At 30.2% G+C, this 14463-nt stretch overlaps 1 protein-coding gene across 6 annotated transcripts in view; it reads right to left on the bottom strand.

Moving 5' to 3' along the window:
* The window catches only part of LOC142331045 (uncharacterized), a 102745-nt gene that overhangs the window by 22171 nt on the left and 66111 nt on the right, over positions 1-14463 (bottom strand). For all 6 annotated transcript variants that reach the window (XM_075376673.1, XM_075376670.1, XM_075376668.1 and 3 more), the window contains one exon: positions 13009-13111. In XM_075376673.1, coding sequence (XP_075232788.1) covers positions 13009-13111 — 103 coding nt within the window. The remainder of the gene's footprint in view (positions 1-13008; positions 13112-14463) is intronic.

Below are 14463 nucleotides of genomic sequence, written 5' to 3' on the forward strand. Positions count from 1 at the left end.
ATTTAATAATTTTAAAAAAAATAAAATATAGCAACTTACCAAGCTATAATGCAGGCTAGTCAAGTTCAATATGTGCACCTTTTATAGCTCGGCAAACATCTAGACAATAATCTAGCTCTTACCAGGTTTTTAGGAGCATCTGAGTGTTATTAGCCCAACAGCTTCAACAATACTCTATTTTAAGTCGTCCAAATATTGAACTTTTCTTTGGTATACACAACTTTTAAAAAATGCTAAAGTATGAAAGTACAAAGGAGTGATATCTGGAGATCTACATGGCCACGCAGTTGGACCTCCTCATCAACTCCAACATCTGGGGAAAGTGTTATTCAAGAACTTATTAGCATCTCAATGATATATAATAATTGTGGTGGAGTATATTCTTGTGGAAAAACTGCAGCTTGCAGCAATCTCAGAAACAGCAACGTTCTCAAGCATGTTGAGGCACATGTCCTGTCACAGTGAGCTCCATGGAAAAAAAGGACTGATGATGCCATTTTTGTGCAGACCTAACCAGACATTGAATTTTCAGTATGTCCCTTTCATTTTCGTCTACTGAATGGGGGTTTCGGTACCCCAAATTTGACAATTAATTGCCGGCTAGCTTTCACACATGTATGAAAGATTGCCTCATCACTAAATAACAACGTATCTAGATAATTAGGAATGTTTTCAACAGAGCATTACCTCTGCAGCAAACTGATACACTACAGACAGTGATAGTAATGTGATAAATGGGTTGTAACTTGTATGCTTACAAACAGAGCTGCTCATGAACAATGTTCTGAACAGTGAAATGAGGAATTTGCAGTTTGTAACTAGCCTGCCTAATTGACTTCCCAGCACTGGTAGTGAATGTATCGTGAACACTGTACACAGTCTTGTCACAAACTGAAACTTTTGAATACTTTCCAATTTGTGAAACCAAACTTCCAGATTCTCTTAAATCCCACTGATGAATAGACTTGGATGTAAGAGGATCGATATTCCATTCGATTCATACATTGCTGTTAAGCATGCGTAACTGATTGAAACTCCGCTAACCAAAGTAAGCATTGATCCTTCTGTTGTGGGGTCCATATCTCGACTGACAACTACAGACTACAATTGCATTTTGAGTTGGCTTGCCTGCACATGTGTATTCCATTGACCTTGAGAGTATAGCAAAAAAATATTGCTGATATTTCCGGTCGATTGAGCATATGTTTAAGAGATTATGACAACTAGTTTTCTATATATAGGCCATTACTTTTGAATATCTCTAGCCTGGACACCCTTTATAAAGAAAGTAAAATAACATTTCTCAGCTGTTTACACTACTGAGACTGGAAAATATAAATGTTTGGAGGTGTCTGAAAAAAAAAATTATTACAATTAGTTAATGGATTAACACTTGACTACACTTTCATTCATTACAATATACTCTGCAAATAAATGAAAATAAAATGAAATTGTAAACAAGGAAGATATTGATAGGTCTGCAATTTAAGTCATAATCTGAAGAACAGTAAATTTAAACTGTTCAGTTAAATGCTGTCCAATATCAGCTCCAGGCATGATATTTTAGAATGAAACAAAATACTGGATCCAAAATGTATATAATTGTAACAAGACTTGTATAACGGACCTGAGTAACGGATTCCTACCAATTGAGAAGAAAGTAGTACAAAATATAATAATGGCAGGAATCCAGAAAGGGGCTAAAAGAAACTGTTTTAGCAAAGGTGACAGGTCTGTTTAACAATCGTCCTTTTTAATACTGCCCACTGAAATAATGAAATACTGTCCACCTAAATAGATGGAAAAAGAATACTGGACCCAGGTTAGGAATGCATGGGAATGAAAAGGGCTTGGTCGATCGTTTTCATGTTCAATTCGGGGTCTTTCTTTCTTTTTCCTGTTTAGCCTCCGGTAACTACCGTTTAGATAATACTTCAGAGGATGAATGAGGATGATATGTATGAGTGTAAATGAAGTGTAGTCTTGTACACTCTCAGTTCGACCAATCCTGAGATGTGTCGTTAACTGAAACCCTACCACCAAAGAACACCGGTATCCACGATCTAGCATTCAAATCCATGTAAAAATAAGTGGCTTTACTAGGACTTGAACGCTGGAACTCTCGACTTCCAAATCAGCTGATTTGGGAAGACGTGTTGTTCACCACTAGACCAACCCGGTGGGTTTCAATTCGGGGTCTGGTCCTTTACATATGTACTCTGGGGAAGACCAGTTGACAGTCAGTTCTGCGAGACATTATGATGTCAGTCTGTGAGAGTGCTATAATAGAGTTATTAAGTGAGAGTATTCTGTGAGGTCAGTGAAGGAGCAAATTTGTAGTGAATTAGGTTCGATGTGATTAAGGATTAAGGTGATGTTACAAGTAATTCCAGTACATGAAAACAAGAAATGGTTCGATGAGTTACTGTTTGACTATAAAAAAAAGAGATAATATACTAAATTTCATTCATAAACTGTTAAGGTACTTTCATTTGTGAACAGCAATGTATTTGTAATGAAAGAACTTTATACTTGTCTTATCTATTGTACTTCTTTTGTTAATACAAGACTAGTGATTAAAAGTGTTAAGACTAGCAATCATGCTAATGTCTTTTGTCAAAGGCACTGAATTATATTTAACTACCATAAATAAATCCTGATGCGATTACCTTACATTCTGTTTTGTATGTCATCAATGTTTATTACTGTTATTATTGTGGTTATGATTACCACAATTATTGTTTGTTTATTACTGTTTTTCATTATTATCGTTTGCTTTTGTCATTATTAATATTGTGAGTAGTTTAGTATTGTCGTTTATTATTATTACTATTAATTTGTCTTGTTTTATTTATAAATTAAAGTAATAAATTGTAATTATATAAACATTCTAAACTGTCAATCTCTCAATATCCTGGTCAAGCCGTGAACAAACGACAATGTGTATATAAATTTTTTATTTAGATACAATCACCTAATTCACATAAAATTCAGCTACACAGATAAAATTCAGGAACAGAAGGAAAATATTATTGAAACATATTAAATATAACTGGTCTTATACATGGTCAAGTTGCTTAAAAACAAGTACATTTACAATTTTAAAATATCAATTATTTCTTGTTCATTTTTCATAATTATAATTTCTGTGCTTTTTTAAACTGCATAATACTAACAAGCAATGACTGTTGCTTCATCAGTTTTATATTATTGAAAGAATCCATTACAAATTATTTTTTTTAAAATAAGTCTGAAAGAGATGCCTATCTTCTTTCAGACATTAACTGATTTTGATCAAATGATTGAAAAATCTCTTCAACTATTAAAAGAATAAGTAAAAATAATTATTTTTGTTTTTTTTTAATAAAACTTATCTGCTGAAGTATCAATTGTTACAAAAGTAATTGAGAAGCTTTTATTAATTACAAAAAGCAGCAAGATATGTTGTAATCTTAAAAATATTTTAATATTATTTTACTGTTAGGGTTGCGTCAGTATAAATTATTCATGTAAACTAAAATACAACAACATAAAAAAGGATGGGATAAGAAAACTGCAGAGGTATTTTTATTATTGCGAAATGTTCACAAGAATCAGAAAGTAGTACCGATTATTTGAATCTACTCTTATTTTTTGCATTTTGTATTTTAGATGTATTTTATATATTTTAGATTGTATTTTATATATGTTTAGGTACGATTTGTAGATGGTAACTGGCATTCTTCTATTTTTTTTGGTTAATAAAAGCAATCAAACTCTTCTCATAAGTTACTGATACTTATATGCATTTTGTGAGATTCATTCAATAATCAAATTAATCTATGAAAATAATGCATTGTCATTAAGTCATATTTGCTGTTATGCTCTAATTGATCCATGTGTGTATTAGTACACAAATAAAATTACATAAATTTTATTACATTACAAACTGATTTATAATGTATATAAATAATAAAAAGCATTGTTTTCAGGAATGGTGTAAGTGCTACTGTGATATTTTATGCCTTCAGCCAGGGAGCACGTGAATGTCACGCACATGTTAAGTTGTATTGGCGGGTGGACGTGACAGTCTCGCAGCGCGCAGAGCTTGCTTCAAAACTTCATAACACTGCCATCTCGTAACGTTTATTTGAACAACTGGTTCTGTGTTATCACGAGGCTTCGTTCTTCCCCTCCGTGTTTTTATAACTGCGTAGGATTGCATATCGGTGATGAAATACAATTTTGTTCTATGAAGTTGAATGCTCTTCTTTCAGTTGCGTCAGTTGTGAGGAAATGAAAATGGCCGGGTCAAGCACGTCGTGTAATCTTACATCGGAACAAATTATTGAATGTTTAGATGAGATGTGTGACAGTAACATTAGAATATTTTATAGTGATGAGTGATGAAGATTTTGTGCCAGAAAATCGTAATGAAAATAAATAAGATTCTTAAAAGAGTAGTGGCAGTAGTGATGACGATATTGATATACAAGTGAAGTGTACAAAAAAAGACATAGATTGGAGATGGGAAAAAGTGGATGATTCTTCTGCTGAAAATTTGGTTTAAATTGGTGTAATAGTTTTGAAGCTATAATTTTTTACTTTTAGTACTGTAATACAGCTACTGGTTGGGCATTTAAATTACCGGCAGTAGGGTAGGGCTTTAAAAACTTAAATACAAGCTTGAAGGGTTAATACAAGCATAAAATTCAAACGAGGTAATTCATGCAGATTGTTTAACTTTCATGCAGAATAAACAATTACCTCTTAATTAATGTAGTAGTTACACCCTTTCCATAAACTTCATTAAAATTTAGCATCTATTTTTTTATACAGATATGATAAGCATATCAATCGATTGATAAAATTAAAAAAAATTTATAAATTTAATAAAATCAAAATTAGGGTAGTAATAATAAAGTATCTTGTCCTTAAATGCATGCTTATCAGCACAGCAACTGTCATGAGTTTTATAGAAATACCTAATGTAATAGATTAGAATACTTAATCTTAATTGGAAGACGAATTTAAATTAAGATATTTATAAATTTTATGAATCAAAATATAACTTTATGATACAAAGTCCAAAATGAAAAGAGATGGCTGTCAGAAACAAATTATTTAACTAAGGCAAATAGTTGTAAAAGCAGTCTGATAAAATTTAAGTAAAATATGATTAAAAAAGGCCAGAATATATATTTTTTATATACCTTATATATTATACAGGTTTAATGTAAATAACTTACCACACATACAGAAAAAAACATACTATACATAAACTGCAGAGAAACAAGAAAAATAAAGATAAACAAAAAGAAAATACATTTATCATTAAATAAATTTTTATATACTAAATTTACATATCAATTATGATGCAAGTGTTTTTTAACATCTTTAATAGAATAATTTATAATTATTATTGATTATATTATTACAATTCACTTTTGAATTTAAATTATATGGACAGCAACAGTTCTCTAAATTACAATAAGAATAATAAGTGTCATCAAGTAAATGTAATCTAAAATCTTCTTCAAAGGAAATTTGATCACTAAATGTAGATAAATCTAACTCTGCATTATGAAAATTTGATGTACACGGTTTTAAAACTGTAATACCATCAGATCTGTTCTTTATAGTATTTCCATCACCACTACCCCCATCTTTATTAAGTGCATTAAAATAATTTTTATCATAATTATTTAATCTTTCATAAAATAAACTACTAGCAACTCTTTTTGTTCTATTTTTTTTATAATTAGTTCTGTTCTTGAATTTTCTGAGTTTTGACTGCATGGCAGAGAAAGATGGCAACAGATTCATCAGACTTTCTTTTAATTCGACATGCACAGACTTGAGAAATAAAGAGATACTTCTAAGTGAAGGTGTCTGGGCAGATCTGCATTTAAAATTATTTACATTACTATTACTTATCTTATTATCCCTTTTTAATTTATTAGTAGAGTGATCCTTATGGGATTTTCTCAAAATTAATTCCATGATAAGTACAAAAATACAGAACAGAACTACTGGTAAAAAATATAATATAAATGATAACATGAATAAAAAAAAATTAATTCAAAATTTAAAAAAAAAATTATACAAAATAAAAAAAATGGATATTCAATGCATGTAACCATAACAATTTTTAAATGTGTTTATAAATAAAGAAATCAATTTATAAATTGCATCAGCAAAAAAATAAAATATAATGAATGGTAACCATTCTGAATTTTTTCCTTGCATTTACACATTAATTCTGTGTACAATAACATTATTTATTTATTTATTTACCAGATATTATTACAACATAATCCAATACACAATTATAAATATTTCTATTTCAGTTAGTTTTTAGTACTACTTGCAGGTATTTAAAGTTATTTATACTCAAGCATGGAATGATTATTAAGAAATATATTATATATATATATATAATATATTATATAATATATATTAAGAAATATGAACACCATACTAAGCCCCAATTCCTTATATAACTTAACACTATTTATTTATACTGTAATTAAATGTCCCCCTCTATGAATCATGAGACCTTGACAATGGTGAGGAGCTTGAGTGCTCAGTGATACAGAGTCGCTAAACCAAAGGTGCAACCATATCGAAGTGGTATCTGTTGAGAGCCTGACTAAAGAATGATAAATAAAAGAAGGCTCTTTCAGTAGCTGTTAAGAGCATTAGGTCAGGAAGACTACTAAACAGCCATATCAACATCACGTTTGAGTATTTTGCAGCTGAAAGCAATGGAAAACTGCAGCTGTTTTTCCCCCCAGAGAAGCTCTCTGCATTTTCATGCAATAAAGATGGAGACGCGTTCCTTGGTAAAATATTCTGAAGGTTAACTAGTCCCCCCATTTGGATCTTTGGATGGGGGCTGCTAAGGAAGGAGTCACCAGAATGTAGTAGGAATTGGTGGGATTAGAAAAATGACTTTTGGTCAGATGATTTTAGAATAATTAACTCAGCATCAAATAAAGGGCAGACAGGCGTAGGTTTTGTAGTGAACAAGAAGATAGGGAAGAGAGTACAGTATTTAGAAAAGCTTAGTGATAGAATCATTGTAATCAGGTTAACATCAAAACCTAAGCTGACAATGATTGTTAAATCTATATGCCAACAATTGTCCATGATGACAATGAGGTAGAGAGAGTGTGGTGTGTATGAAGAAATTGACGAAGCAATTAACACATAAAAGGGGATGAAAATTTAATAATAGTTGGAGATTGTAAAGCAAGCATTGGAAAAGACAAAGAAGGAAATATTGTGGGTGAATATGTATAATTTAGTAATTATGAACAACCAGTTTAAAAATTATAATAGATTATACACATGAAAACACCAGGCGATACTGCAAGGTATCAGATACACTATATCATGGTTAAGCAAAGATTTAGAAATCAATTTGTTGACTGCAAAGCATATCCAGTAGACATTGAGAGCGACCATAACTTAGTGATAATGAAATGTAGATTGGGGTTCAAAAACCTGAAGAAGAAGTGTCGGATGAATTGGTGGAATTTAGAGAAGCTTGAGGAAGAGGAGCTAAAGAAGATTTTTGAAAAGGACATTCAGAAATCCAAGTAAAAAAGATAATGTAGAAAACAGAGAAGAAGATTGGGAGAATATTAAAAAGGAAATTCTTAAATCAGCAGAAGCAAATTTAGGCGAAACAAAGAGAACTGGTAGAAAACTTTGAATATCAGAGGATATATTGCAGCTGATGGATGAGCGTAGAAAGTATAAGAATGCTAGTGATGAAGAAGATAAAAGGATCTATCAACAACAATTAAGAAATATATAAACAGGAAGTGCAAATTAGTGAAAGAAGAGTGGATTAAAGAAAAGTATTCGGAAGAGGAAAGAGAAAAGATCATTGGTAAAATAGACGGAGCATAAAGGAAAGTTAAGGAGAATTTTGGCATACATAAGTTAAAATCTAATTATGTGTTAAATAAAGGTGGTACACTGATTTATAATATAAAAGAAAAGGTTGAGAGATGGGTGGAATATACTAAAGTGTTATACAGAGGAAATGAATTAGAAACTGGTTACAGAGGATGAAGAGGCTGAAAAGAGAAATAGAATATTGAGATCTGAATTTAATAGAGCATTAAAGAATTTGAATGGGAGAAAGCCTCCTGGGATAGACGGGATACCTGCAGAATTACTTCGCAGTGCAGGTGAGGAAGCGATAGATAGATTACACTAACTGAACCCAATGGGTTGGTCTAGGGGTGAATGTGTCTTCCCAAATCAGCTGATTTGGAAGTCGAGAGTTCCAAGTAACGTAAAGTCCTAGTAAAGTCAGTTATTTTTACACAGATTTGAATAATAGATCGTGGATACTGGTGTTCTTTGGTGGTTGGGTTTCAATTAACCACACAGGAATGGTTGAACTGAGACTGTACAAGACTACACTTCATTTACACTTATCTGAATGGTAATTACTGGAGGCTAAACAGGAAAAAGAAAGAAAAGATTATACAATTTGGTGTGTAATATTTACAAAAACAGGAAGTTCTGTCAGTGTTCAGTTGTTGGTCAAGGTTGCTGATACAACGTTGTTCGAGAAACCACAGTTTGCTGATTTCGCATTATCGGGCTAGGGTTTGTCAACAAGTCAGTGAATGGTGTTATAAACAACATAAACCAAGATTGTTTATTATTACAATTCTGACCTGTGTGCGAATGCCGATGTCAGTCTATTCTCTTTGTGCCTTGGGTGTGTTAGCTTCGGTGCTGTGTACATTGTGTTTTTTGTTATTAAATCGTCGGGTCAAGCTCTTTACAAGATTTAAGTTATCTATAGACTTTATTTAATTTTTACTTGCTGCTCGCGGCTGTTTCTGTATTGTCAGATATAATATAAAATACTAAAATTACATTATTTTTTAAGTAAAATGTTGTGCTTGGTAAGACTGGTCGTACTATGTTTTTTCGTGTTATAAGTTAATTATGTGTTTGAATTCCTGTTTTTTTTTTATTTTGTGAATGTAATGTTTATTCAAATATTCTCAGTTAAGTCTTCAGTTCTAGTAGCATAAAAGTTATTTAACGTAGTATTGTTTTCCTTAATATAGTTGATGCATAAACTCTTCTCACGTTTCTGGTATAATTATAAATTTAACAAACATTAATGTTGATGTGCTGTTTTATTTTTTTTCTCTCTTTCGTAATCACTACCCAATCCAGACCATCAGATCCTCTCAGAACAGTCAGACTTCAAAAAAAGTGTTATTGTCATGATACAAAAAAAAGCAGGAGTAGATAAATGTGAAGAATGCAGAACAATTAGCTTAACTACTCATGCATCAAAAACTTTAACTAGAATTCTGTACAGAAGAATTGAAAGGAATGGAAGAAGTGTTAGGAGAAGACCAATTTGGTTTGGAAAAGTATAGGGACAAGGGAAGCAATTTTATCGCTCAGATTAATAGTAGAAGAAAGATTAAACAAAAACAAATCAAAATGTGGCATTTATAGACTTAGAAAAGGCATTTGATAACATGGACTAGAATAAAATTTTCAGGATTTAAAAAATTTAAAATTCAAGGATAGACATAGAACAACTGCTAATATATACAGGAACAAAACTGCAACAGTAATAATCAAAGGGCATAAGAAAGAAGTAGTAGTTAATAAACAAGAACAAAATGAAAGTAATGAAATGTAGTAGAAATAAAGTAGATGGACCACTGAATATAAAAATAGGGAAGAAATGACTACAGAGGTAGAAGAATTTTGATATTTGGGAAGTAGAATTACTAAATATGAACACAGCAGAGCGATTATAAAATGCCAAATAGCATAGGCAAACAAGCTTTCATTGGAAATATAATCTCTTTCATCAAAAATTAATCTAAACACCGGAAAATATTTCTGAAAGTATATGTTTGGAGCATAGCTTTATATAGAAGTGAAATTTGGGACGATACATAAGAAGAAAAGATTAGGTTTTGAAATATGGTGCTATAGTAGAGAATGGAAAAATCAGATGAGTAGATAAAACTGACAAATGAAAGAGGTGTTGCGGCAAATTGATAAAGAAAGAAGCATTAGGGAGAATATAACTAAAAGAAGAGACAGACTTACAGGCCGCATCTCAAGGCATCCTGGAATAGTCGCTTTGATATTGAAGGGAAAGGAAGATAAGAAAAATTATGCAGGCCGGCAATGTTTAGAATATGTAAAACAAATTTTTAGGGATGTAGGATGTAAGAGGTATACCGAAATGAAATGACTGGCACCAGATAAGGATCTTGGATGCATAAAACCAGTCAAATGACTAAAGACAAAAAAAAAGTTTAAATGTAAATGAAACTTAAGTTCAAATGTAAAACATTTTCATATTTTTTACTTTAAGAAGTGTTGTACTGCATAAAGTAAAAAAGTATCTAATATAGGATAATTAGATTTTCAAAAAGATACAACTACTTAAAACATATCGTTAAGCATATATAGTTATCAACCAACATAGCACATAAAAATAAATTTGTGCTATGTATTACTAAACAATTAGTATTAGGATGTATCACTGAAAAATTAGAATCAATATCTTCTGTGGCAAAACAAGAGAGTTAGTGCAAGCTAGGGTAGTGTGATATGAATATTAACATATAATTTTACTGTTATGAGGGAAAATATACAACGATGTTCTTTATCAACAAATAATAACTCAAAACATTTGTTAACTCATAACTAAATAAAAAAATGGCAATTTAGTATGAAAATTAGTGACTTGTAAACAACGTTTACACCAAAGATTCTAAGGTTATAAAATTTTGATTTTTGTTGGACATGAACTTGTTCTTTAATATGGCTTTTAGTCAGCAAGGAAGAAACAGTTTTTATGCATACATTCAGAAATACTTTATATATGTTGTAATTGTTAACAGCAGAAATATGACTATAATGTATATGATCTACAAAAGGTGAGAATGGTCTAGGCAAACTACGGGTTGGTGGACGTAACCTATTGAAGTGAGCTATTGGACATGGAAAGTACATATTCTTTAAATATGAAAGATGGGCAAGTAACATCAAAGGTAATGTTACTACACCACTAACTGCTTCCTATATAAAAAAACAAAATTTAAACTATAAAAAATTATGGTTTTTGAAAGCCCTCAATTATGTGAATAGTCAGTAATTCACCTATTTAGATGAATAATCAGTAATTTGGTTATGTAACCAGAACATAACTGAACACTATAGAAAATGATTCTGAATCACTGATGATCTTTAAAACGAAATGTACACAGTATAGAGCTATGCTAAACTTCTAAAGGAATTGCAAAGAAATTAATTTGATATTAAAGCCAGCAAGGATAGTTTGGGAAGATTTATAAATGTCACTAAATCATTAATAAAAAAATATTCAGCAAATAAAAATTTCAACCTAGAATAAATACTAAAATTTTATTTTGTTGTCCAGCCACCACCATCACTTACTTTTAAACAAACTATATATAAAATGTAATTAGAATGTTAAAATGGTAAATAAATTTACAGTGAATTTAAACCAAGTAGTTTGATTAATTTTCATAATTAATCAGGGATATATTTTTAATGACATTTTTTTTGTAAGTGGTTAAAATCAATTTATGCAAAAACAAATTAATAACCAAGAAAAGTAACTATGTAAAAAAGCAAAAATCAAACATCAGTTAACAGAATTAAATAATAACATTATGCAATATTTGCACCCAGTATTTCCTTGCGTTACCTCATTATAGGGAAACCAATTACTGTACTCTAAAAAATTTTGTATTAAAAGAAAACTGTATTAAAGTTTAATCTTAAATTGATTTTTCTAATTTTTAACATCCTTATAATAAAATGATGGGATGAAAAAAATAAATTAAAACTGCTTCAATCCATTTTCTTCTCCTATAATTACAATCTACTTAATGGACAAAAATATTTCATAAACAGCAATGATAATGACAGCAATGTTTTCAGATCTTTTTAACAGCAGTACTATCATATCAATACAATTATAATAATTTCTGTAGCGGCACATCAATAGTCTATTAGCTTTAAACAAACTATATCTGCGACTGATGCATTAAATGTAATATAAAAAATATAGTAGAGAAAATCATATTAGAATTAAAAACTATGGCAGGCCTGTTCTAATCATAGGTACTTACACATTAACGCCACCGCAGCTACAGCTGCTGTTTAGGTTATGTTGACTTCATGTACTGACAAATCGTACGTATATCAAAATAACCTAAGTAAATATAACCTATGCTCGCTTCGCTTGCTAACCTCTTATAATCATTAAATATGCATAATATATACAACTTATTAATAATATAACCTTAATGTTAATCCACCGAAATCCGATTGACTACTTTGTTTTTAAATAAAGCTGTAGCTGCGGTGGAACTAATACGTAAGAGGTTAGTGAGCGAAAGTTATATTTAGTTAGGTTATTTTTATATGTACGATTTGTCAGTACGCCAAGTCAACATAACCTAAACAGCAGCTGTAACTGCGGTGACGTTAATACGTAAGTACCTAATCATGTTTAGTTTATTTCTGTACATAATGTGAGCACTGTGTAGTGAAAATAAAATTTTATTGAATGCTTAAGATGTAAAATTATCTATGATGATGATTTGCACAGAAATTTCAAAGTTGGTAGTTACTTTTCAAGAAAAGATTTCTTCTTTCAGCGATTCCCAAATTACATTGTAATTGTATATTGATTTTTAATTAAAAAACAGACTACAGAAATTAAATTAATTTCAACTGCAAAAACAAGAAAATAGCTGTGGGAAAAAAGCAGAAAAATATATCTGCAATTTGGTATATAAGTGTGTGTTTCATTATCTAAAATGATAGTGCTGAGATGTTAAGAAATAGAAAAAAAATTCAAAAATTGACTGGATTTTAATCTTTGAGACTCTAAAAATATAAATCTAAAAATAAATCATAAACCATATAAAACTATATAAAATATAAATCTGCACATATTATAAACCAAAGCATTCTTACCATAGGGGCAAAACGAAATTCATCCAGTGCTCTTAAAAGATGAGAAGAGGCTCTTGTAGGATGTTCAGTATTGTTTTCAGAACCATGACTTCCATGTCTGTACCTGAAAAAAAAAAACATAAATAAATAAATGGCAAGAGCCACTGTATCATAAGTCATCTAATGTAAAAAAAATGAACAAACTTTACCTTTCCTTACACATGTTTTTTTTTTTAAATTTAGTTTGAAAACAGTAATCTTAAATAATAAAGATATATGTTGGCATAAAGAAGCAACAGTTTTCTTACAGAAAAAAAGTTAGAAAACCATATGTAATTAATATATCATATGTCCATCACCTCACAAAGATGGTCCAAGATTATAAGAGCTGTTATCAGCGTGATATTCTTTACACTCATTTAATGTGATGGGAGAAAAGCAGCCAAGCCGTTTAGAAATTTGGTAACAATGTATCCATGATTGTAAACATTCATACTAGCAGTTTGTAATAATATTTCAGTATTTTAACAAGTTCAGTGACATAACAATAATTATGAAACCATGCTGTCATCACAAGTGTAAAGAACATGCAATTGCAATTTATTATTTTAATGTTATGGTAATCTACAAATTAAGCCATGTCTTATGATGAATCTGTATAACATGTCACATTTACCAAGCCTTAATCACAGCAACATTGTGCTAGCAGTAGTATATTAATTTCAAATCCAGCCAAATTCAAGATACATAGTCATTTTATTTCTTTTTTCACAAATAAAAATTAGTGTTGAAATTTCATCACAAACTTATTTCTGTTTAAGGAAAAAGATGTTATGAGTAGGCAAAATGTAGCAAAAACAGTGTTAATTTGAAAGCGAGAAGTGCTGTTCACAATGAAGAAAAGACTGGAAATGACTGTGTAGTCAGTCAATGATGAAAAATTTTAAAAGATTTAAGAAAACGTTTTGTTTATACACCTTTGATCATCAATGAACTTCATGAAGTCTTTATAAATAAATACCAAGAACATTTCTTAATATAATAGATAGGAAAATATTACGGTATCAGTAATCAAGAGATGAAAATAGTAACAATATATCACAAGAAAAATTGAATTTTAAGACAAAAGTTTCTACTGTTTTTAATTCTTTACTTGGATTTCAATATAAATTTTTAAGTGGTCTAATAATTATTAAAATCAAATATCATTGTTCATTTTAGTTAAAAAGAAAAAAAAAATCTTTACATTGCAGCAGGATAATTAACAGATAGATGTTACTAAGTTACTCCTAATCAATCAAATTATTAAAACAAATTATTTTTAAGGAAACAATAATTAATAATTATAAGAGTACAGTAAAGAAAGAAGAATAAAGTTAACTGAGACAGCTAACGTCTGAGAAGCATGTAAATGAAAAAGAAATAAGAACAAATGATGAAAAAAAACAGAAATAAACTACAATCAGAGTAAAAAAA

This window comes from Lycorma delicatula, chromosome 10 (genome assembly GCF_047948215.1).
Source record: "Lycorma delicatula isolate Av1 chromosome 10, ASM4794821v1, whole genome shotgun sequence".
Lineage (NCBI taxonomy): Eukaryota > Metazoa > Arthropoda > Insecta > Hemiptera > Fulgoridae > Lycorma > Lycorma delicatula.